Source organism: Nipponia nippon, unplaced genomic scaffold (genome assembly GCF_047370975.1).
Source record: "Nipponia nippon isolate SJK-2023a ecotype South Korea unplaced genomic scaffold, ASM4737097v1 scaffold_15, whole genome shotgun sequence".
NCBI lineage: Eukaryota > Metazoa > Chordata > Aves > Pelecaniformes > Threskiornithidae > Nipponia > Nipponia nippon.
In genome coordinates this window covers 3931724-3958354 of record NW_028262331.1, presented here as the reverse complement: position 1 = coordinate 3958354, position 26631 = coordinate 3931724, and the positions used below count along the sequence as shown (strand labels likewise).

Below are 26631 nucleotides of genomic sequence, written 5' to 3'. Positions count from 1 at the left end.
ATGTTTTGTTTTCTAATCCACCTTCTGAATTATTATTCCACAGTAGTGTTGCTAGAGCAGACATGATCTTCAGGGAAGTAAAATGGAGCACCTGATAGTTAACCTCATGTACTGCTCCTTACAGGATGCTTTAAAAATAACCTTGGCATAAGCTAGTGCCAGAAGCAGCATAAGGCTGGTTTTAGACTGCTGTTCCAGGGGGATGTAAAGAAACATAATATAAACAAGTATGTCAGACCTGTAGCTGATGGTGTGGGAGAAGTGAGCTGCACGTTCCCAGACCTGCCCAGGGATACTTTAAGGACATTTTCCCCTCTGGCTGTTCAGCAGTTGCAGGCTTTGTTTAAGGATCAGGGCTATGTCACTTAGACTCCCTGGAAACACAAATTCAAATGGCACCACAGCTGACTCAGGTCTCAATCCTTTCAAGGTAGATAAATAGGCAGTATGAAGTTTTTATTCAGGTCTTTGTGCAGACACTTTCAAACAGATCAGACAGATAAGTGAGCATTCTCAGACCCTGAAAGATCCTGTAGGAGCCTTTCTCCAGGACTAGGCTTCTGTACTTTCATACTCCCTGCCAAATGAACTGTGCTTGGATTTAGTTTTGGCCGTTCCCTTTTCTTCCAGCTGTAGGTTTATTTCAACTGCAGTTTACAACACATGAATCTTTTAAACACAGTTCCATGAATGTTTCAATCAACTAATGTCACCTTGGAACTTGCTTCTCCCGGACAAATCTCTAAGACAGTTATTCTGCCTAGTGACAATCTATATTGTCACTATCAAGCTATAGTGACAGTGGATCAGAATCCTGAGGAACTTAGAGGGAGAGTACAAATATGCTTAAAGTTTGTTATCTTGTATAGGAATACTTTTTTTTCCTTGTAGAATTATTGAGTTCTTCCTAATCAGCCAGAAAGAAATTAAAAAGCAGATGCACAGTACTTTAAAGGAATAGATCATATCCTAGCTGGTTACTTTGCTTTGCAGTCAGAGAAAGCTTAGGAAAATGTACAGAACTTACCATGTAGCACTGTGCAATATTTAGAAGCACTTGTGCTCAGAACACAGTGCGCCGGTCCCCGTTTGCCTCAGAAGAATTCTGATGCATTAAACAATCAGTGGCACCACTGGTCTTGTTGCAAGAGACTTGCTTTGTCATTACGATCTCATTTGGGACAGAGAGAAAAGCATCTATGGAAGTCCCTTTGGAAGCTGAATCTTCTAAGCTATTCAAACACATACTTTTAAAACACGAACTTGTCATTCCTGGAGAACACATTTGCATTTGCAGACACACAAAGCTGAGTGGCATTTGAAATTCTGCGTTCAGAAAATACTACATGGACCTCCCACTAGTTAACTATTCAGTATTCTTTGAACTCTTTTGGGAGGTGGTGGATGTTTCCTATAGTCAGAGAAGTGACTCATCTCAGCTCTGCTAACTAGAGGGTTATAATTTAGACGTATATAATTCCACGTGATAGGATCTCTTCCAAGACAGCAGATTGTGATAGAGTTATTCCATCTGTGTTTTAGGGATGACTGAGTAGATTGGTTCACAGGGTAACCAAAATGACTGTGTTTCCTCTAAATCACTGAATGTCCAAGCCAGGTCATCCCGAGAAGAGTCCTCCTTGAGCCTGGCTGCATGACACCTGCTCTGTAAATGGGAAAATATCTGCTCCACAGGATAGAGCCTCCGTTGCAGAGGCATAGCTTCAAGTGAGGCTTGGGATTAAATCCGTTTAGAAGGAGTGGGAGGGTTAGATCAAGTGGAATAAAATTCAAATTCCCCATTAAAGATTCCTCTGAAACTAGAGGTATAAGCTAACACCATTTTTTTTCCCCAGTATGGTCTTACTATGCTCACCCGAATCCTTTGTTTTGTCACCAGCCTAATATTTGGAGGCATCACCATTGGGACGGGAATCTTGGGTGTCATTGCTGGGGCAGAAGCTGCAAGAAGATTAAGGAAGATAAACAATAAAGCTGATCCTCTGATCTGTGCCACAAGCATGTTCATTTCTGCTCTGTGCCTCTACATAGCTCTGATGGTGGCCCAGACGAGCATCCTTTCCACTTTTGTAAGTGCCGATCTGTCTGTCATTAGCAAAATATCTTCTGGGATCCCGCGGAGAAAGGGAAGGGGGAGGAGGAGGGAAGGGGTGGCTTTTGCAGAATTCTCTGCAATCTTCTAGACCATTAAGAGGTTTCAGTGACTTGTGACCAGGTGGCCTGCCAGCTAAGCACTGTGCACGTTGCTCTAATACTGCCCGCAGCTGCAGTCTGTCCTGTGAGAGCCGTGTTGTGCATTACTTGGTCCAGTAAAAAGGGCAGGCAGCCAGAGCATTACACATGGGGCCTCAGGACCTATGGAGTTTGCCCACACTAAAGAAGAGAATAGTAAGCCTATGTAGTTACCTGCATGAAGCTAGCGTGTCCCTTATCCAGAAATGTAGTTAAAGGAAGTCTCAATCTTATGTTAATTTTTAATGCTATGGGACTAATTTAGTATTCTTATTTATTTTTGCTCTCTGAATGCTTAAAGATTGGTGTACTTGTGACTGTACAATACACACAGTTCTTGCTAAGAATAATTTAGCCATCACCTTCAAAGCCCCAAATCACTAGCTGATCTTCAAAGTCAAGCTTTTGGCAATGCAAACTGGAATATAAATCACTTAAGTGCTGTTCTCAGTAAAGGGAAAAACAGAAACTTACTAGGAATGAGGAATAGTTCCAAAAAATCCCTGTGAGAGGGAACTGAATGTAAACGTTATTTTAACTATAATCTGGTAACAGCTAGGGAAAGACTCCAAGCTTTTTTCCTGTGACTCCATAGCCACAATTACCATGATTAACATAAATAAGAGGATCCAAGTAAAGTTAATTACAGTAATCAACAGTTCTCTGCAAAAGGGTATTTTTGCAGTTTTTTGCTTCTAAGAATAGCACTTATTCAAGGAGGTTTTCCTTTTGACTCCTCAGGAATGTGTATTCCTGTGGAAAAACGCATTTACACCAAGGACAAAAACAAATGGATTTGCATGTCTGAGTGTGTGTACACAAAGAAAAATGTGAAATTGAAGATTATTTTTAGATTCAAGAGTGGAGATCTGAGTGCCAAAAGAATTAGCCATTTTCTTCTGCTGCTTCTCAGGTTCCCACATAGTCCCGCTCTGAGTATGTTCTTCAGTTCTTTTTTTGTCATTAAAGGTGGAGAACAACAGTTTCATTTGCCAGTCTGTGTTAGATGAGTGAATCAATCTATTGGTTTTGAATTACCAAAATATACCTTTTATTAGGACTGATAAAAAGAAATTTGTTTAAAATGTTTCTCTCCTTGCAAACAGCATTCTGTTTTCAAGCAGTGTGTTGTCTGGGAGGAAATTCTGAACTGGGATATGGATAACTGTGTTCCTTAAGTTTCTTCCCATGGGCAGACCAGTTGGTCTTTTAACCAGAGACTTTGCCATTTTGTCTTTTGTTTGATGTGCTTGCTTCAGGTGTTCGTGACATGTAACGTCAACAATGTGCAGTGGTAATAAATTGTACGTAATCTAAGCACCTGATTCTTCTAGTACTTTTGCTACTACAGCTGCTTAACTATGGCCTTCTCCGGCACCAGCCGTGCCTCTCCTTGCTTTCTAAACAAGATCTGACACTAGTCATCCTGGTGTGAGAATTGGAGTGGCGTGCCAGCTGGTGCATCTAATTTGAAGGTCCCACTGAAACAAATCTTCCATTTGTGTAGGACACTAGCAGGAAACTGGCTTTCCAGTCACTGCCTACTCAGGCACGCTGATGTTAGCAAACCTGTCTCCATCACTTCACAGTGCAGAAGCTACTGAAGCAAAAAAGCGTACGTCCATCAGCATGCAATTACAGTAGTTCCTGTATGGTGCTTTCCACTGTCTCGAGTGGATAATGACAGGGAACAAGACAGGTTTAATCAGTTATGGCCAAAACTGGAAGAAATGTTTCAAAGCACAAGAATTCTCAAGTTAACGTGAAAATACGGCAGGACTTCCAGGGTTTCTGTTGGGGTAGGCGGACTGAAATGCCACGAGATTTCTCTCCTCTTTCTGGACACCCAGTTCTTGATTTTGAAGACTACCTTTGAAAAAACAGAGCAAAATTAACTGGCTTTGTTATCTCAGAGGAGCATCTGTCTAAATCTGTTCCTGTCTCCAAAACAAGACGAAAGACGTCTGCTCTCTGCAGTGCAGCAGGTGCTTTGGGAAGTCATGTCTGAACCCTGTGGCTGGGAACCTTGGACAATATTTGGTGTTGTGGTAACTTAGATTTAAACAGACTTATCTTTGATGGTAATGCTGTATCAGGACGCAGTCTTGCCCTGCAACTTGCCTTTGAAGGAGGCATTCTGCAGCTCTTGTCTCTGATACACCTGCCTGGTGCGGTTCTTTTTGAAAAGGCAGAAATTGTTGATCACATATGGTCCAGCCATATGATTCCCTACTTTTTTGTTGAGGGATGTGACTGTTTAAAAGCAGAATGTGTGTTGGCACTGACATTGGTGACAATCTAATTCTCTTCATATTAGCTTTAGCTATGAATGTAAACCGTCATCTACAAAGCATTATTCTGGTTGTATCCTTTGGAGACCAACTTTAAGTGTTGTCTGTTAAAAAAGTTGGGGATGCTGGAGAAGGTGACAGCAATAAAATAGTGTTTCACTCTTTTCTAGGTACACTTAGATTAGAATGGACATGCCACAAACATGATTGCACGAATTTAATGGAAACCTTTTCTATATTAATTTAAAATAAGGACTTGAGGCAGTATGAGGAGTATTAAGAGATGGTAGGAACAGAAGGATGCACTTTAAATAGAGCATTGCTCTATTGCTTTCCTGCCATCCTCAGCCCTTCTCCCTGCCCAAGTACAGTACTTCCAGGATGTCTCCACCTGTGTTGGAGAAAAGAACATACAACTCTCTCCTCTTTATTGATTGCAGTTCTTTTGCAGTTGGATGGCTTAGTATGCCAGCTATTCAACCATATTGTATTTATTCTGCATGAGAAAGTATAAAATTGATATTGGTTTTAGACAGAATACCTTGATACAATCTGTAGAATGACTTATTACCTTCCAAAACTGTCTGGGTTAGATTTTTCTGGTCACCCTACAACTGCAATCCACACAAGACCCTAGGAAAAAAAAGAAAAGCTAACAAAGTTGTGTCTCTAATGTTAACACAATTCTGTATGAAATAATTACTCTCCGGAGTATGAGGCCCTAGCCACCGAATATCACATTTTCTTATCACGGATAATTTTTCATTAATTCCTATTCCTTTGAACTCTAGGTTGAGAGCATAACTTACTTCCTAAAGATGAATTTTACTTTCTTTTTCTTGCACTAGGCATGACATGCTCTTGTTCTTAGGGGCTTGTAGAGACTAAATAACTTGGAAAAAGCATGAAGAGAAAGGAAGACTGGAATCAATGCTTTAAAAGTGCTAAACATCACAAGATTCCTTTAAGGGAGTTAGACCAATCTGTCATTTGGTCTTACAAAGGCAGGTAGTCATCTATTCCACTGATGGTATCTAGGAACAGTTTGGAAGTCTTCAGAACCTTTTGCTCTAACTGTTGTATTTGCATCTTGTTATATGTAAAGTGTCAGCCAGGATTTAAAGAAATCTCTCTGTTCTTTGTCTCCTTCCAGTGTCACTTTAGCCTGCACTCTCTCTTGCTAGCTATGGCACAACTGACAGAATTTACGTAAGTTCATGCCATTATCGCTGTATAGCAGGATTCAACTGCACTTCTGCGTTTGCTTATAATTCCTCTGTGAGTGCTGCTTTGAGAACTTCACAGGCTGCAATTCTAAGTTAAGCAATAGCACATTTAAAGTTTATTTGTATGGAATCAGGGGGAAAAAAGAAAGGAAGGTCCTTGATGAATTTGGATCTTCCAAGAGAGTTCAGAGAGTATTAGCTTGAAATAAGACACTGAAAAGCTAATATTTTCTGGTGGCTGCAAGATTTGACATTGTCAGTCCTTATTGCCAGGTGGCTTGGCAAAAAGCTGAACAGCGTGATATTGCTACCCATGTTAACGAACACATTTCATTTTGTGTTTGGCTCAGAGTTCTCTAATAAAAGGTGTGTCACTTGCTTTCCAGCTAAGACTGGCTTGCAGCATCGTTTCTGATGTCTATAGACTGTTATTGCAACAGTCATGGAATTGGAGAAGAAATATTGCATTCTGTCTCTTGCAAGGGCAAGGTCTGCCAAGGTTGTATCCGTGGAAAGACTCTGATAGTGGGATGCATAAATCCAAGAGCTAAGACATAGTCAAGGAGTATGTGAAATGAGTGATATTTGTTATCACTGTTATCAACTTAAAGAAAAGTAATTATGTATGGAGGAAGAGATTCACCTGCAAATTAGAAAACCTGTATAAAGCATTTTGAAGGAAAAGATGTCTGGATAAAGGTCTAAATATCTCTGTACTTCAAGGAACTTTTTCTCCAGACTGGTTAGGAGAAGAAAACACATGAACAGTACAGGCAAGAAACACAGAGGAGGCAGGGGTATCACATAAAGATGTATAATAGGTCTGGTTCTTCTTAGGAGAAAGTAAGCTACTGCTCTGAAAACATCTGATAGTTTGACACTGTGCCTTTCTCTAGGACTGCATTTTCATCAACCAGATACGACATCTTGACCAAGACCTTACCGAACAAGACACTGGCACCTGTTGTTATAATGGATTTTATTTCCTAGGTGACATCTGACTTTGTGGCCTGTGTCACTAAATAGATTCTGCCTTCTAGAACTGCTCCAGCTTAATAGTGTGGCTTTACTGCTTTCCTCAAGTATCGATTGTTCTGTACAGCCTACTCCAATCTATGTCCGGGGCTGACTGAAAGGGTTAATCTTTTCTAAGACCACAGCTGTAAGAACTGTTGGGGGCCCTACCCCTTCTCCTGATGGCTCGCTCTCCATCTGCGATGAATTAGGGAATTCCCACAGGGCACCAAGGCTTTGAGGCTGCCTGTCTCTTGGGGTCCATTTCAATTTGGAAGTTATCTCTCTGAAGGAGCCTTTAAGAGTACTTGTACTGGCACAGAGGTGTTCTGTTGGTTTCATTTGGAAACCTGAGCAAAGGAAGATCTTTCAGCACTTTTTAAACCTGTGCTGAATGTTTCTCTTCACAGGCTCTTGCTTTCCTCTTCTTGGGTTCAGCAGTTCACTACAGTTTATTTGGGAGGGTGGTATATGTCTCCTATTTTGGTTCTTCTGCTGAGGATTTGTGACACAAAACAACCCGCATATCTTCTCTGGTTCCTTTCCCCCCTTTTAAGATGAAGGTAGTGTTTGTAAGCATAGACAGAGATGTTTAATCTATAAGTAGATGGGTATGTACAACAACTCTTACATAGATAAGCATAGTCAGTAAGCCTGCCTTCATCTTCACGATACAGAAGGTCAATGCAGTGTCTATAGTCACTGCTTTCTTCTTTTTTGCAGATTTTTATTGCATTTGGAGAACTGTTTTTATCTGTAAACTGGGCTGTTGTGACAGACATACTGTTGGTAAGTGTTTGTGAAACTATTGCCTTATTTCCAGTTTCTCGGCTTTTCTCAGCTTTCCTCTAATATTGTTCATAAGCCTGCATCTTGGTGGCCAGAAGGACCTCCGCCTTCTAGGAAGAGATGAAAAATTACTAAAAATACTCTTATTGATACCCTGCTACCATTAGGGCTGTAATCACGTGCCACAATGTACTGCTGTGCAAAGACGCCGGTACAATACAGGGCTGGCGGTGCAGTAGTCCAAGCTCATTGCCAGCCCAGAAGGGAGATGTGTTGATTTGGATGAAACTCATGCAAGTGGAACTCTCCAGTGCTGCTGGCACCCGCACTAGTTTGGATTTTCTGGACAGCTCTGCGTCGTTGGATGTCTGCCAGAAAATGGTCTGCGCCAGAAAGAGGGTCATTTTCTGCCTATAATCAGGGATTTTCTATTTGTGCTCCAAAGGTTTGGAAAGATGATCCAAATGAGGGAAAGTCAATATTCTGTAAACTAAAGTTAGCGAATCTGTTACAGTTCATCATTCTATGAACTATTAGCAAGTTCCCTTATTCCAGAATACAGTGCAGGTGAATTCCAGCACTTGCAAGTCAAATTCATAAGTGGTGCTACACTGCCAAAGTGTTAGGCAAGCAGTGATGCTTACAAGACTCTTGGGGATTCCAGGGCTGACGCCACAAGCCCAAAGAACAGCAGTGCATTATTTCATTTGAATTCTGTCATCAATAACGTTCTTTAGAAAGGAGCGATGTGAAAAGCACACATCTTGTGGCACAGTCAGTCTAAGTATCAATGAGCAGCTAGTTCTTTCTATCATTGCAAAGGCTTTTAGGGTTAGTAATTTTTTTAACGTACTTGAGCTTTTACTCAAAGGAAAAACTTGGCAACCCTTGGTTTATGCTGTAGCTCCACAGTCACTAGTCAGTGTCTGTGTAAAACATGGGACAGATATTGTTGTTACTGTCACTGAACTGTGCAGATTATCACAGTCTTATGAAGGAGTTTATATGACTTTTTTTTTTTTTTTTTGAAATCCATAGTATGAACAAGATGAATATAGTTCATCAGTCAAATAAACAAGGAAATGGTCTACCCTGGTCATATCTAGTAATCAGACTGCAGAAAGCTGATTTAAGTACCAAAGTCAGAGCTATTAAAATGATTGACGATCCTTTTGTTGCTACCCCTGGGCACAAGACAAAGCATTTAAATTGGCACTATCCTTTTCTACAAAGAGTAGAGTACTGTATCACAAACGAGACCCAGACTCTCTACTTTGAAGAATCTTCTTCTGTGGGTTCACTGTGTTGCAGAACGGTGAGTGTGAGTGTAACCCAAACATTTCAAGCAGGATGCTGCCTGAGAGACAGAGAGTGTTGAGACAAGCGTGGCACAGGCAAAATGCTGATGCAGTTGGTACTGGTAGAAGGCAAAGTAGGGAAATTGTGTAAAGCCATCAGGAAAAGTGAGAGAAGACACAAAGGTAAGGGCAAAGCAGAAGAGAAATCTCTGATTGTTTCCCACCCTCAGGCTAATGGTGGAAAACCAGTAGCTGAAGAGAGCTTAAGCAAGAGTCACATGGGCGTCTTCCATTTTATGTAATCATCTTTCATTCTAAGGGAGCTCAAGTCTGTTTGCAGATTGCTGCTGCAAACTCCACTGTCATAATAAATCTTTCATGTAAGAACCACAGCGAATGCATTAATATGTAGCACAACACGCAGTGATGCACAATAACATGTCACAAGAGTTTAGGACAGTAAAGAAAACTTGCAGCCTGTGGCTCATGTGGAACGCAGTTGTCTGCAAAGCTGTCATCATTGCTTGCTGCCACAGGAACTGAAAATTTACAACTGAGGGTGCTGTCACTATGGTCTTAGTTGCTCAGATATACAACTTGCTTGCTATTCCTAACAGCTAACTAAAACCGAGCAGTAGAAAAGCTGAGCAGAGATAAAAGTACCTCTATTACAGTCTTCCGTGTAAAAGAATGTGAAAGCATATAGCCGAATGCTGACAAAAGGGCCTAGCTCTGAAGCACTATAGAACTCTCCTTCCACTGACGTGACCTTTCCTTCTTGACATGAGCCTGTTTATCCTCACACTTCATAGCTTGAAGAATCTTTCTTTACGTTCTGATTGAGATGCAGGATTGAAACAAGGTATATTTCATGGTGCTTCAACAAAGCACTGCTGATATTGACCATTGCATTATGTTCTCAAGTTACTCTTTCATGGTACTGCTCTCTACATGTCGGTTTCCTGCACTCTGGAATTTTAATTTAAAAAAAACCCAATTGCAGTCAGCCTTAGTGAACTGGTTGCCTGCTTAAAACCTCAGCCAGCAGCAAGAGGGTTTTGTTTCTTGTTTGACTCTCAAAGAATGGTCAGAAACAGTTATCCTGTGAGAGGAGAGCTGTACCTTGAAGCAGTGAACAGGTGCAGAAAAACTATCACTGGTCCAAAATGAAATTGTTTTATTAGCTTCTATTTTGGTTTATTTTGAAATCACTGGGTTTTTGCAACAGAACCAAGTACTATTACAATTAGCATTCTTTTTACATCAGTTGAGGCACCATTGAAGGATTTTTTTAGTTTCTCAATTTCCTTTTCTTTGAACTCCTACATCTGCATTTTAATTCTCTCCTCTGTCGTTGCTAAAGAGGAAGGTGATATCACTGAGTTAGATACTGTTGATATGCGATGGGGAAAGTACGGCAGGTGATTACTGTCACCTCTTTCCTTCAGTTCCTTTCTGAACCCAAACTGCAAAGTCCGCAAGGAGCTGTGCTTTCATGGAGCTCAGTCACTCAGGTCTCAGCTTGCTTAGGGAATGCTGCATCATATTGCAGCCTGCAGGAAGTCTATTGGGAGCGCCATTGCCGTATCCTGGATCCATGTAAATCCAGAGGAGGAGGAAGTTCTTGTCTTCTGAGTGACTGACGCCTTCATTTGTATTTATTTCAGAAACTTTTGGGATTAGGTACAAGCAATATTGCATCAATTGGCAACAAGTGGGAAGGTGAAATGTTTGGCAGAGCAGAGCTCTGTAGTGGTGTGTTCCCCCTCAGAGCAGACATTCAGTGTGTTAACATGAATGTGCTTTGGGGCAGCTCTGTTGAATTCTAAATGTTACTAATAGTTTTATATGAAAAATTACGGAATTCAGCTGAATTTGTGGATGTCTGCTCATTCAGTGGCAATCTTATTTAGGAGTTGTGTTTCATCCTGCTGAAAACCCATGGGTTCAGTGTATTACTGCTATTACATTGACTGAAGGGTGCTGTTACATTGACTGAAGGGTGCCATAGATAACGACAGTAATTTATCTTTCTGCATTGTTTCCCGTGTGAAGTGGTAGGATTTCTGATAATGTGGCTGGATTTGCTAATGCATGTTCTTATTTTGCCATGAAAATGACTTTTCTTTCTTCCCACATGGCACTACTAGCCAGACAATGTAGCTAGGAATTCATTTATGCTGCAACCTGTGGAGCTGAAGACAAAGGAAGATGCTGACTGAATGATAAGGACTTTCTTCCTTTGTGGCTAACACATCAAGATGCATTGCATGTAGCAACCTTTGTGCCTCTAATTCAGCTGTAAACATGAAGGTATCTACTGTACAACTACAGTCATAATGTGCAAGTGGAGAAGTGCTGTAGCTGCCTTGCTTACAATACACTGGCTTACTGGGAGGCTGTATGTGGAGTGTCCCTTATGAAATATGTTTGCCATCTGTGAGGTAATGGGACTCTGTCTTTTAGGCTTTTGGCAGCTAATAGCGTAGGAGATGCTGGAACTGGAAGCTAATGTGGGGTTTGGGAAGGCTACCAACATGTCCCCGTCTTTGTCTGGTAGTGCCCTGGGAGGTATAGGAGCATTCACCAGCCTGTCTGTTCCATCTGCTTTTTTAGCTGACAGCTCTGTCAGATAGTCTGCAGGAGGATCTCTAAAACCTCCAGAGACAGCGCAACAGGGTTTGCAAGCTGTGTCTGTTTGGCGCACCCTGCTTGTCTGTCAAGGCATCTGGACTGGGGTCTCCTAGGAGATGACAGTGTGAAGGATGTCATCTGCATCGTTGACATGGCGTGGGTACCTGGGCCGTCACTGTGGACAGGCAGGATGCTATGGCTGTTTCAAAGTCCCTGTGTGGGGGAGTGTTTGGTTTCTTCTTTTCCTAGTGAATCCTACAGTGCCTTGAGCTCTTGCCTGTGGTTTCCATTGTGCTGAAGAACCTGAAAAATAGCACAGGCAGAGTTTATATGAGCCTCGTAACTATAGAAAACGTCCTATCCTTCTCTTCCATTTTTCTTGTTACAGCTTTGTTCCATGTGTCTCATGTAGTTACAGATATGAGACAGTAAATAAACGTGGTAAGGAGTGGTGCAGGGCACTGAGAGAGCAAAAGTGCATTTATCTTTTCTCATGCCTGCAATGCTCACAATAGATGAAGCGCATAACAATATTTGATTTGTATTTCTCAAACACAGCCTGTCATTATCAATAAAAGAAAAGAAATCTGAGTCTAGGACAGATGACATGATATCCTTGGAAAGCCAAGAACTGACAGTCTCCAGGCTAGTACAGTCTGTCATAGCAAGGTCTACTTCCAAAGCTCAGAGTTTTCCACTGTAGTTTCTTTATCTCTCTTTCTGAACAAGAGCCTGTTCTCAAAGTGCAGATGCTCAACTGCTACTCCAGGCAGGTTCTGAGAGAAAACAAAATGGGTAGACTGCATGCCCTCGGTCTAGGCCAAAGCGTGCCATGACCACAGTGAGGAGGAGCTGCTGGACTGTTCCTTCATCCCACGGATGACAAGGATTTCAGCTTCCAGGTCAGCCAATTGCATATGACTCTGTTCTTGCACTGGTAGGGGGCTGGATGCAGCGTGATGGCAACATGACATTAAAGTGGTTTTCTGTAACTCTGAAGAGATCTCTAAGACATCCCTGTTTTAATATTTATTATTGTTGAAGCACTCTATCTAAATATTCCCAATGAAAAATAAATGTTCCATCCATGGTTAGAAATACCTACTTTGGAGAGCCTAGGAATGGAAAGGGATACAAGTTAGCTGTATGTGTACAAAGTAAGGAAGGAGGTAGTGTCTTTTAATAAAACTGCATTGTACAGAGTACTCTTACTGGGTGCAAAGATGCTGTTTTAAGATGTTGAGTGATTTGTGTATCCAACTTTGTGCTATTTCTGGCTAAGAGGGACACTGCCAACGTGGACTGGTTCTTTACTGAAACTGGTTGCAATATGGGGTAAGCAGGACCAAAAAGCTCCCACTGAGTGGAATGAGTTATATGAGCTTTTGAGAAACTCCCTCTCTGAACAGAGGAAATTTGGCTGTAGAAAAAAGGACATCAGTGCTCATTGCTGTGTTTCTGGCATTCCAGCAGGGCATAAGGCATGTTACTGCTTAGAAAACCCTGGCTACAAGAAGGGCTTACTAGGCAGAGATAAGAGGACAGATAGCCAAGTTGGCTATAATTTTTGCTAATTGTGTTGGGGGAAATCTGTCTATTTTCTTTCTCATTTTAGATCAAATGCTCTGTTAAATCTAAATGGGATTCAGTGCCTCATTTCCTAAGGAAACAAGGTTTACCACAGTCTGTGTCCGCTTTCTCTTTACCTTTTGAAACCATGGATTTCAACCAAGTTTGATAAAGAGTTAGACACCCTCAGGAAGACCCAAGCCTTTCACAAGCCTTGTGAAAATAGATGACCTTGCTGAGAAATATTGTCCTAATTGGCACCCCCCAGAAGAGCTGCATTTGAGGGAGAGGCTCTGCAGCACATACATCTTGTTAAATATGAGAGAAAATGGTAGAAATAGGTTTGTGAGAGAGACATACAGCATGAAAACCATAGCAATGGAAAAAGCTTGACATGATACTTAAGCTCAAGATGTAAATCATGCATTATTCTATGAATGGGTTTTTATAAAAATAATGCTTTTTAGGTGTTCCGATTCTCTATGTGCTCCAATCTTCATACCAAGAATGTATGTTGTGCTGGCTCCTGCAGGTGGGGGCTGCAAGAGGGAAAGGAATGCAGCGCTACAGAATCCTCTGCCAATCCATCCCCGAGCGCAAACCATTACATTAATATAGCTTATTGTCCTTCTTGTTTCTGCATCTGTGCTATGGATTTGTAGTTTCAGTATAGTTAAAATGCTGTGACTTACTGGTGTATATATAGGTCCTGACTGCACATGCATATTTTTTGCTCTTATTCTCACAAGAGTAATTAACCTTGGTGTCTTGACAATGTTGCTTCCTTACCCGCCTGTTTTAATGTCCATTAATGGAGTTCCACCCACCTTAAAGATGTGGCATTGATGTTGCTATTGTGATATAGCTACATCTTAGCGGTAGGTAAATTTTTTTTATCTAATATTCTGAGCGCTCTTTAAACACAAAGAATTATAATAAAACTCTAAGTTAAATGTGAGAGCAGGATCTTTTTTTTCCTTCTAAACCGAACTTGTCATGCATATTAGTGTTTCTTTGAAGGCAGCTATAGAACCACAATAGCTTATATAGCTTGAGTTTGTCTCTTGGTAAAACACCAGTCACCCTATTAATTAGTGTTTGAGACACCCTAAGTGATATTCAGATCAGTTTCCAAAAGAATCAAGTTGGGGTACAGAGGAGTGGGAGAATATTAAGCATTTTGTCTCTGATATAAGCAAGTGGTTGGAAAACAAAGGTATGAAGTTTTAAAATTGCTCCTGTCTCATTCTGACTGTGAATGTTTTTTTGCATAAATGTATTACTGAAAGAGAGAGAGACAATTTATATAGAATTCTACTGTACTTCTTCAGGCACGGTTGCTCTTCAGTAGCACAGACGTAAAGCCCTTATTACCCCAAAGTGACTATATTTCATTTTAAAAAATAGTTCTAATCTATGTGATGCTTTGCCGTGTTCTGGATGTACGCCACATCTTCTTCTTCAACTTGTTATTTAAACTGTGTGCACTCAAAAGCGTAATCATTTTGAGGTATTGTTACTAGACTAGCTATATCTCAGGTGCTACCCAGTTACAAGCAGCAAACTTCTGCCATCAGAGCTATCAGCAAAGCGCCATCAGCCACCTTCTGGTCTGCCAGGTTGGGTCCCCTCTCTCTGTCTTCATGTGGTCTGCAAGGTCTCAGCTGACATAATTTATAGACAGGGCAGCTACTCCAGGTTCCAGGTACCCCAGTTTCCCCCCCACAGTCTAGGCCATGCCTGCAGACACACTGTCATAGGCGATTTTTCTCAGAGGCTGTCAGTGCTGAATCTCCGTATTAGTAAATGAGTACAACTGGACAGGTTACTGGTTGGAGGTTTCTGTTAGTTGCATGGCCAAGTGAATCTGTACAAGCTGCTGTGAGTCTACGAATGGAGGCAGGGGAGTCATGTTTTTCCTACTTTATTGTCATTCTGCCTTGTGTGTTGCTTTCTTGAATGTTTTTTTCCTCAACAAAACATCCAGTGTACTCTTTTGCTCAGAATAACTTCTCTGTCTCCAAACTTGTAAAAAGTGTTTGAATATGAAATATATAAAAATGAATATATTCCTCTCTCTAGGATGTTATATAAGCAGTTGGCCATTCATGAGATTCACTCTGTTAATATTCATTCTCCTGTGGGTTGTGTTTTGTTTCAGTATGTTGTGACACCAAGACGGCAGTCTACAGCTCTTGCCCTGCAGATTTTGGTGAGCCATTTGCTGGGAGATGCAGGCAGCCCATATCTCATTGGGATTGTAAGTGAATTCTCTGCATATTGAGCTTTCCTTAGGGTAAAGCTTTTAGAAACTGAAAGACAGACACTCACAGATTGTAGGCACTTCCTGGTCCAAAATTAGAAGTTACTCAAATTGGTGGCCTTGATACTAGAATACAGAAAGACATTTTTCTAAACATTTTTACGTGAATGCAACTCCTGGTCCTGTGCCACTGCAGGTATGTAGAATATAATCCTGTACCTGTAGGTGTGAGTAGTTCCATGCAGTGTGTAGAAATTTATTTTGATTTTAAATGTGCAAACTCATAAATTTTTGAAGGCATACATTTTTGCAATGACAGTGTCATGGGTATTGTACTTGGATTTAAGTGCTTTCTGCTACGTTTGTGAGGAGTTTCATGGAAATTAATCAAATACCATAAAACCTAAGACTCTTAGTTCAAATCTTGAAGTTTGAAATCTTGCAATTAGTCAATGGTCTCTTGAAAATCAGAACAAAAGTGACTGCAATGGTTGCCTTTTGATACTACTTGGCATTCAAAGCTCTGGGTTCAACTTACCTTACCCTTGCATTCCCATATTGCTTGAGACCTGGTTTCTCTGCCCTTCCTACATTTACTTGGTCTTACCTGCTTCTGGACAAAGCAGCCTAGTGCTCTTTTCTCCCTGCAGTTCATTTGTTTTAGTTCCAGTGGATGATATCTGTCAGTGTTATTTCCTTCCTTCATTATTTTTGATTTAAGACTCAGTAATTCTGCACACAGTAGCTAACTGATCACCCGCTTTGATTCTTCTGCTTTACGGGATGTGGGAGAGAGAGTGAGTTGTTGCTGTCGTTGTTTTAAAGTTTTGTTTATATGGAAGTTTATTTTAAGAAGTTCACCTCAGGAATATCTGTTCTTTCTTTGTCACACGTTAACAGTGTTAGGGTTAGACAGGGCCAGACAGAAGCGCCCGAGTGAGCTGTGCTGCTGCTGGTCCAGCCAAACAGGAGATCCCCTTTGTCCTCAACTGGGTGAAAACCAGAGTCTCAACTGTCTAATCTGCCTGGCAGAGAAGACGGCCCTCTCTCAGTGAGAGATTCCTCCTGCTGGCTCTCTTTTTTTGGCAAATGAAGAGACCACTTTGCTCATTGGTGTGTATTGTGAAACTATTGCCCTCGCACTGATTTGGCTGTACCCATGGGGGAACGTAATAACCGACATCCCTGTGTCATGAAAAATGGCTGAAATGGTATGCAGAAATGGGAGGTGTCTTAAAAGCTGAAGTATGTCATGTGCATTCTCCCTTTGACTGTTGTATTGATTGATGCTTCCTGCCTGAAAGATGAAAATGTTTGTATCTCTTACCCACTGCTCTTTGCCATCTTTGAGGCACAGGCCGAATTGAGGCTTCCTGCTGAATGTGCTGCTGCACCCTGCTAGTAACTGTGTGCAGAATACTTCTTATGCAGTACCTTGCATGCGGCTGCCTTAAATAGCAGCTAATTGAAAAGGGTGAAGACAAAAAAAGCTTATCCAGATGAGCTTAACCTCAGGTAACCTTGCAACTTTGCAAAGAACAGAGACAATAAATCCAGGAATAAAACTGCTGTATGTCCAAGTGGGGTCCTATGCAATAAGCACACCATATTCTCTTCTGGAATGCTTCTGTGAACCAGTATACCAACGCTGCCCGTGTCTGCTGTTGATTAACCACCAAATCTTCTGCATTCATGTCTTGCTATTGTTTACCGACCTGCTTCAGCTAGCCCTTTAGCTTAAATACTGGCTGGAGAGTCAGGGAGTAGTCTTTTTCAGAGTCTGTTTTTCTTCCCTCGATGCTCCAGAGATTTTCTTACAAAGCATTTTAAAATCAAATGCATTAGGTTTGTATTTTGGCCATTATGCTTCCTGTAGTCCCTAGGTGCCCATTTACAGTTGATCTTGCTCTTATCTGCCTAAACTGTCATAAATAATCACACTGAACCCAGCACAGGTTGAAGAGTCTCGTATTTGTGTATTTCAAGTCACGTAGCATACTCTAACCATCAAGAACAAATGTGGGAATAAAAATGACTGCATTCAACAGTCATCTTTTTGTTTATGGTAAGAAGAGATTTTAAGTTCCTGGCTTAAGTATTGAATCTTATTGAGTTTCTTGAAATCAGCTTTTCTTTCTGTCTACAAAAATAAAATTTGTGTGTATCATGTATAACTTTTACAACCTCATCCTCCAGCCAGTGCAAAAAGCAGCTGCCTCATATCTTCTTCTTCCCAGTTCCACATAATGTCACTCCGTGACTCCTCAAATGCCTTTTGCCTGCAAAGCAGACTCCACTCTTCTCTCTCAAATTAATTTCCAGCTCTTCCCTTTTTAAAGAGTGTTTGTACCTGTATTGATGCCAATCCCCTGTTTCTTTCCATTTGATGCTGTTTAGGGATGGGTAAAGTTATCAAATAACATCAAGAAATGATAAAGGTCATTGCCAAATGTCTGTCCTGGGCTAGCTGTCTGGAGATGGGCTAGAAAATGGTAAAATGAGTTAATGTTTACCAAACATAAACATTGGCTGCAGTATTTCCTACTCTTGAGACTGGAGGCACTGAAAGTATAAAAGAACATGAGATTCCTTGACCAAATGGAAGCTGGACAGCAGTGAAATACAGGTGTATCGGGTACTGGGTTTGACAAACGTTGGTAGCTGGCTTTTCGTCCCTATCTGCCTAGTTTTATTCTTTTCAAGGACCACACTGTAACCAGTCTGCTTAAACCAGGAGAGGATGACGATGTTATCCCAGATTAATGACAGCCTTGTTCACTCCCTAGATCTCCAATGCCATCCAGGCCAAGAATGCTCACTCCCTGCAGTGGAGTTTCTGGAGCATGCAGTACAGCTTCATCGTGTGTGCTTTTGTTGGTGTCTTTGGAGGAGGTTTTTTCCTCCTGACGTCTTTCTGCATTGAGGAAGATCGTAAGGAAGCACAGCGGCTTTGAGGTTTCTGTATATCTTTATAACTTCTAAACCTGTATCTGATTGCTTTCCTGTTCGTACACTAGCCATGATATCGGCTCTGTAAACTTAAAACACAGATGTCTGCATTATGTTAATACCACGTTAGTTTCTATAAAAAATAAAGGCAAAATCCCAGCACAGTCTCAGGTTAAACAAACCTCCCATATTGAACAAAACAGACTGCAGAGCACACAAGGATCAGGGCAGTGCTATTAGTGACACCTCCAAAATGCTGCAGTATAGGGAGGTAATAAAATAGCTTTTCTGTAATGCATCATTACAGACTTCATGGCAGGTGCGGTTCTTTCTCTACTCTGGTCTTTCTGAGCCTAGTATAACCAGTCCTAGCTCTCTGTAATATTTCTCCCTCTTCCCTGAAAGAAGTCATATAAAAGACTTAAAGAAAACCTGTTGAATTGGACAGAACACTGTCCTTAATCACCTAGATTCTTACAGCTTCCTTCTGCTCTGACTTGGTTTTCTAGGTACCAGAAATGAACGCTGTCTTTCAAATGAAGATGAACTCTGAGGCAAGATTTGCAAAGAAGAAAAGAGTGTCCTCCCCTTTTTCTTTCCTTTCGCTTAATAAGATACGGCTAGAGAAAAGGCCAAATAACAATTCCTCCATATGGCAGAAAATCCTGCATACTGACTTTTTTGGATGCTTTTGACTGTGAGTCAAAAATTGCTACTGCATCGGCATATGGCAACCCTCCCCCATCTGCAGAACAGGCACGAGTATTCTGTGGAGCTGGGGAGCTCCAGAAGGTAGTGTATAGAGCTGTCACAGGCACGACTGCTAACCTAAACAAGAGAGTAGCATTTAGGGCAGAATGTCTTGTGGAGATTAGGAAGGGAGGCCTATGAATTCTCAGCAGGATAAGATTTGCCTGTAGAATTTGGAAGATAGTACACAAAATGTTTTCACTTGTCTGAAATGACCAAGAGAAGCAGAAACTATCAAAGTCAGCATCAGATTCAAGAGTGGAGAGCTGTGATCATTTTATATGTAATATGTTAATGGCCTCTTTCTAATCCTTTGAGGCTCTTCAGCGTATCCTCAGGCCTTGGGTAAGTATCTCCCCTCATGAGTGAACAGTAGTAGCTGTAAAACCACTTAAAAACAACGATCTATGTGCTCTTATCTCTAAAGCGCATAAGACTTTGGCTGTGGTATCTATTGTCATAATATCCTGCCAGGTGCCAAACAGGACATGATTGGTGTGGCCAACTTTCATTGTTTGAGGTGGTGGTGGTCCCAGTAGCACCTTAAAGCCAAAGCCTGAGGGAGATACCAGCAAGTGAACTGTGAAGTATTCTGAATCTTGCCTGATTCTCCCAGTAAATCATAAAGCACAATATTCCTGTAACAACTGTGAATATCTAATGTCATTATAAATAGCGTAATTCAGCAACTGCAGGTTTTTGTTTCTCCCTCTCTCGCCCTCATTTAAAAAAAATCTGTTCTGAAACCTGACGTAAACCCAGGTAGTGAAATTTGGCCAGAGCTTATGCCATTATGGGAAATAATAGGGAAACTTTTTTGTGATACTCTGTAAGAGTTTAATAATTGCCTTTAAAATAAAAGTTGGTATTCTGAAAGACTGAGCAACTTTTTCTGGTTGTAAAAACTAGCCAAAGCCATTATACTACTGACTTTTTGGAAGTTCATGTGGTGCCTGAGAACCCATGTCCAACAAGGGATTTTTACTATTGGATATGGACGCATCAGCTTGTAGAAGTCCTAAGTGCTTGTCTTAATATTTTTCAGGCTGTTTTTTAAGCTACCTGGTAGCAATGTTTGAATTGAAACCTCTTGCTTATATTCAGCGGACCTGGTGAAATTTGTAGCATTTGTCTTCCAGCTAGAGGGAGAACAATTCACTTTGCACCAGTGCCTCGTTGTAGGCTGAATCTGGGAGGTCTAAAAACATTCTTTAATGCCTTCTCAACTCACTGCACTCTCGAGGTTGGACTAGCAAGAGCCCGAGGTTCATCTGGTACGCTGTTACTGTACCACCTGTGCTGTTTGACGATATCCACATGGCTCTGGCAAAGAGCTATTTTGTTGAAAAGTTAAATTGTGAGATGAGGTGAAATCCACCAATGCAATATATTGTACAGCGGTACCTTCGCTACATACCGTTTACTGTTACATCACTTTAAGCCCAGAAACTGATGGAAGAGTTCTGTGACAAGTGCACATCAGTATTTGAGGCCATAAAATTATTTTGATTTTGTTTAATTCTATGATATTTGCTGGTGACAACAGTGCCAGATCCTTCCTTAGTGTTTTATCAACATTTCTCAGAAGCTGCGTAAAAGCCTACCACCGTAAAGATTTGCATTGTGCTTCAAGTCTCTTATACACAATATATAGACATGTGTATTACGCACAGCCTAATTCTGAAATTGTCTGGGAATATTGGTATTAGGTAATGATTTGGTTTTGGTAAAGAATTCATTATATAGGGTAACTATACTGTGAAAGGTGTTGAGCTTGGATTTACAGAGCTCTGATGATCAGTAATAGAATCACAAGGTTCTACCTCTGTTGCCAAACTAGAGATAAAGTTTGCAAAATCATTGACAGCTGCAAACCAGATGTCCCCAACACCACAGCCGATTCCTTGAAACTCAGGCAGACAGGCCAAGACCTTGAGAATAATTTTTCCCATTATTCAGCTATGGTAGGATTTAAGCAGCTTGATAGCACTTCTCTATTAGTATGTTCTTGATTTGCCCTGTAAACAGACGATCTATTTATCGTTTTTGTTAAGTCAGCATTAAATTCTTAAAAAAAAAAAAATAATAATGAGAAACCGTCTCTGGAACAGTGCGGCGGCACGCATTTGACATATGAGCAAGAGATGCCAAATGCTGTTCTGTAGATGGTACATGAAGTCCGTGACAAACTCATTCCTACTCCTACTCTTTATCTCCTTTGTGAAAGTCGGTGCCTAGAAATTAGCAGGATCACGCTGACTAGTTCAATTCCATCTTTTCAAATGCTTCTCTCTTTTCTTTGTGAGGTAAAGGGAGAGGACTTTTATTTTTGTTCATTTTTTTTCTGCATTTTAGTAGGACTAACATCCAAGCCAAGAGGCAGGATGCTCCGATCTGTGCCTGGGCCTCCCTGGAGCTGCACTGTCCTCCGTTTTGCTGGGAATTGCTGACTTAGAGGTCATGCAAAGGTACAGGGCCTGTGTGAAACAGCCCTGGGAGGCTCTGCCTCCAAAGCAGGGAAACTGTTTCCATCATCTCTTTGGCTCTGTGTCGTAAATAAAGATAAAACTTTCTCACTAGGATATGTAAAAGGAGCAGAATTTCTTAAAATTTTCTGCATGTCTTGAATTTGCTTCTTAGCAGGTGGCACCAAATTCTGCACTCAGGGGTTAAGACACCAGTTTCTTAGTGCTGAAGGGGGCTGTTGGAGCTCTTTAAGACATTACACTTTTTGCATGCCATCAAAAACCTGTATTAGAGAAAGTCACAAAGTCCTGCCACACAGCCAGCGAAGGAACAGAAGTTCTCTTTAGGCATCAATTGAAATACCAGTTGTTTTCTATGGTTCCGAGTGGAAGTAAGAAAAAAGTGGAGGGCTTAAAGAAGTTATTAAATTTGCTGCTCTATCTAGATTGCAAAGAGCTGCTGCTGGTTATTGAGACAGTTTGTTCTGCAGCATTCAAGCTGCTTGGAATCTGTGTCCCTTGCACCAAAGGAGGGACAATCGAACAAGCTGACAAAACTTGTGTTTTCTGTAACTGTTTGTATATTCTCCTCCTACCTTTAACATTTCTTCCTTGCTCTTTGCAACCAAAATAGTGGGTAAGAGGATCTTTGCAACAGCTTCAAAAGGTGAGATATTATAAGTCCAGTCAAGTAATGATTTTGATCTTTTCCTCCCCTCCCCTCATCCCCCAAAGCAGGGACAGGTGATGGGTACTGACCTTTAGTGCTGTTTATGTGGATATTTTTTAAAGAAGCTTTAGAACTCTGCTTGGCATAAAAATTGCCTTCAGAGTCGTGATTATTTCTAGCTTCCACTAAGTGCCTGTAAAGGCATCAAGTGGGCAGGACGTGTCTAAGGTACAACAGTACCATGATGTACAACTGCTTCTCCAGAGTGATTCCTTCCACCAGTGATGTTGTGTCAGACTGCTATTAGCAGAATTTTAATTGTCAAAGATGTTTTATGTAACTTTTTCTCTCCCTCCCCCTCTCCTTCCCAAGCAAGTAGCCCTGTGCACTCCTCCTGAAAGGGGTTTCGCAGCACTGAGAAATCTTTCTGTACTGTGGCTGAAGGTGTGCAGGCGGCAGACCACAGCTTCCCAGACTACACGTTTATATATTCTGTCTAGGCTGCTCCCTCCTAAGAAGATCTTGTGTTTTATTCCTCTTTGCCCTAATCACTAGTGCAGCTGAATTGTCTTTTGCAAAATATTTTGCAGAACAGATGTGATCCTTTATAATGCTACTGATGTAGCCACGGGTGTCAAAAGCATCATTTAGCTTCGGAAAAAAAGGCTCAGGGTGGCTGCTGTCATTCTGAGGGACCTGTGCTGCAACTGGATCAGTTATGACAGTACCAACCCTGACGGCTGTTTTGCTGACTCATTCCTAACTTCCACTGAAGAAGACACTATTACCTTCACAGCTGGCCTGTGTCAGTACTCCATCAACGAAAGACTGGCGATTCTCCCCTACTGTCCTATTGCAGAATAGTTGGCTGAATCCTGTCTTGCTTGTCTCCCCTTGTACTCCCTCCATTGCCTACTGACTAGAGAGTCACCTCGTGCCTTTGCCGGTAGGTATATATGTCCTCTTCGTTTAGAATCTGTAGAATAATTAACTGATCCCTGTTTGGAAAGTAAGCTAAAAGAAGTAGACGCTGTCCACCTGACAATAGCGTAATATGGGTACAGAAAGGCCAGATCAGCCAAATTTATGCTGTAGCTGACATTAGTTTTTTTCTTAGCAGTAGATCCATCATCTTTGCTTTTTTACCTTCCCCTCCTCACATTAAAATGCAGATGCAGTGTCTGTTCAAATAAATTCTGAAACAACTAAGAAACCTAAAAATCCTCCATTATCCCCAAACCTCTATGGCAAAAGTTTTCTTCAGAGATCCTTCTGCTGTTTTGCAAACATTGTTCACTCTCCAGGCCTCCTTCAAGTACTGGGTTCTCCCACCCTGCCTGCAATGCTGCCAGTTACTGCTGCCTGTGGGGGTGCCTGGGACCTGGAGAGAAGTCACCTCCTCCCTTGAGACAGGCAAAAAAAAGCGATGAAAGAACAATGTGGGTCCCTGCCAAGCTGTGCTGGCATTCGAGCCGCTGGAACTGGCTGTATTCCATTACAAGAGGTTCATCTCAGTTCTATAATTATCTTCACTGTAATCCAATAAAGCCTTGGACCGGTTCTTAGAAAGCTTTTTGTTTATAAGGGAAACAAAGGTGGATATGAAAAGACTCTTGATCCTAATGCTGTATGGCTGACCAGAATTGTGTTGATCTTGCTTGGTGTAATTTAATGTTTTCGTAACAGTTTTGTTATTAGTATGTAAATTGACTACGTATCCTGCAGTGACAAAATGGCTGTAATTTTGAGAGATTAATGTAAGTGCTGTCAAATCCCATTGTGGAAAGGTCCTTTGTAAATGCACTGTTACATCTATAAAGATTCGGAATGTGACTGAATCCCAGTAGGCCTAACCCTGCCAACGGAGCTAGAGCAGGGCTCGAGAAATGTGCGCTGTCTCTGTAAAATCAGGATTCTACACAGCGCACAAATCGGACCCGGGCAGGACTTGGCTCATAGTGTGGTACTAAGATCTGACTTTATCTGCTCATATACTGTGGTGGGGATTTTCCTACAGTTAATATTTTTCTATATTATTATGGAAAATGCTTTTAAATGGAACTGAAGGGTAAATCCTTGCATTCACGTATGCAGGTATAATTTTCTTTTCAGTATTTAATGTAGTAGGCTTGAAACTGATGTAAAAAGGATGAAGGCAGCCATTTTTGAAAGCACTGGCTTCAAGCTGGCTATTTAATTCCACCATAATGCACCCCAGTAAGTGGCCTGACTTTTTTTTTCTTCATTCCTTTTTTTCAAAGATCCTTGCATCCCTCTGTTCCTAATGAAGGCAGTCTGAGCAGCTGTGTGTTCAACACTCAAGAAAATCAGTCCATTTACTTAAAGACTTAATAATGGGTTTAGGAGCCTAATTTTAGGCACCTAATTTTTGAAATCTTGGTAGTAGGCATTTTTTTCAGGAATATCTCTATTCTGCTAAATGAAAACATCACTTAAAGAAATGCAGGTCTGCAAGTACTACTTAATCTTCAGTCTGGGAGATACTGCAACTGTTAACTTCTTCATAGCTTTTTGCCGTTATAGTTCACATTTTCAGTGAATGAACTTGTTCTTTGTGTGTATCGACAACCCACCGCAGAGGAGGTGTCGCTGGCACTGGCATGTCAGAGCTGGGAGCAGACAGAGCTGTCGTAAAAGAGGACATGAAGTGAAAAGGACACCTGAGTTCTTGCTGAGAGTATTTCCTCAGTAAAACCAGGTGAAAAGATGTTTCTTTAACCCATTTGGATAACTCTGTGGATTCATCCGGTAGCGGAATAAAGTGCGGATCACAGTATAAAGGAACAGCCTCACCATCTCTGATTTTTAAGAGCATTGCAGGAAGACAGCCTTGTGGTATGAGGTGAGAGAGGTACGTGGGTATGGGCATAGAGGTGAAGAGGAGAGGTGACTGATGAAAAATGCTGGTTAAGCAATCCAGTTGTTTTGATAATAAATATATTAGTCTGGTTTTCGTATTTGGAATGACTAGAGATGGTTCACCTAGAGGATGGTTAATGGCAGCTAGATAGTGCTTAAGCAATATCTTATACTAGAAAATTGTGTTCATGATCTGATTTTTACCGCAAACGCCTCTGCAGCCAGCAGTCTCTCTTAGTCGTCCTTCCAATTAATCTGGGTAACCCAGGATAATTCAATGGGAATTGCATGGTAAACTCCTGAGCAAGGGAATTATTTATCTTTGGCCCTTTGTTTGCCTGGAAGTCATGGAAGACAGAGCTGCTTGCCTGATCTCTGAAGTGAGGAGGCATAGTTCCTCAAGAAAACTGCAGTTCTGTTTTCAGAATTGTTTTAATTGAGCATCAGATATGCGTATCTCCAACCTATTAACCTGGTCACACTGTGTGGTCTGATCCTCCTCTAATAGCATGTGATTAAATGTGATTCATCATCATCTCCGCTAAGCGCATGCAAGTGGGAGAACGCGGGTAGTGAAGCAGATGCGGTGATTTTCATACCAGCTGCTTTCTCCTGTAAATTTAGTTTGTATTGTTAAACACTGTCATGTTGTCTTAGGGGGTCTGTGTCTCCTGATTTAGTGCGATGACTAATCTTCGTTGCCGCGCTTTACCAGAGGCTCAAAGTGCTACGGGAAAGGGTGAGACTGACAGAAACAAGAGGACTGAAGGACAGACATCAGTGGCTTTGAAGGAAGCCGGTTAGCTGTGTCTGGGGGAGATGAAAATTTTCATGCTTACTGGGGTTGCCTGGACTTGCCAACTTTATTAAGGAACTTTTATCTTTTTTTAAGGGCAAGATATGAGAGGAAAGGGGAAAGATTTGCATTTGCTGATGTTCCATAAACAGCAAATGTTTAACCAAAAAAGAATAGCTTGTTTAAGTGAAGAGAGAAGTGGTGTGGCCACAGGATGGGTCTGCTTCAACAAGCGATTGGCTTTTTTGTGATCCCAACAGTTCCAGAGCAGACTGACTACAAGTAAGTACGCTTCACTTCTTGAGCGTTGCAAACTTGCCTTAAAAACCAAGCTGAGCTGCCTACACGAAGGTGCCTATTTTTCTTCCTGATGTGAGAAATGTCTGCCCTCCAATGATGCTGCGGAGGTGCAAGAAAAGGATCCAAATGCCTCCTCCTCCTCATAGCCTTTAGTCTTTATTTCTAATGGCCTTGGAAAGCCAGTGTTAAAACTCCTTTGTTCTGAGGCAGCATTCAACAGAGCGGCTGTAATATCTGATTTCCAGCGAGTACCTGCATATGTCAAACATGTTGTACAAGCTGAAGGCAATGGAGATGGCCAGAGAGACAGTTAGTTTGAGCTGTTTGTATTTTCTTCCCAGTCAGGCTTTGCTCCGTCCTATCCTCCACTAGCCAAAGGCTGTGGCGAGGGATAATGATGGATAATATTATTCTTTATCTTCAAGCTTCTTTCCAGTCTGAGATGCGTCGCTCTTCTGATGTCAGCTGAGGAAAGGTAAAGGTG

The 26631-nt window shown here is 41.4% G+C and overlaps 1 protein-coding gene across 1 annotated transcript in view; it reads left to right on the top strand.

The window, feature by feature from the left end:
- The window catches only part of SPNS3 (SPNS lysolipid transporter 3, sphingosine-1-phosphate (putative)), a 39155-nt gene extending 19276 nt beyond the window's left edge, over positions 1 to 19879 (top strand). The window contains exons 11-15 of the mRNA XM_009468983.2: positions 1901 to 2090; positions 7508 to 7573; positions 15236 to 15334; positions 18124 to 18292; positions 18796 to 19879. Coding sequence (XP_009467258.1) covers positions 1901 to 2090; positions 7508 to 7573; positions 15236 to 15334; positions 18124 to 18291 — 523 coding nt within the window. The 3' untranslated portion in view covers position 18292; positions 18796 to 19879. The remainder of the gene's footprint in view (positions 1 to 1900; positions 2091 to 7507; positions 7574 to 15235; positions 15335 to 18123; positions 18293 to 18795) is intronic.
- The last annotated feature ends 6752 nt before the right edge of the window (positions 19880 to 26631 follow it).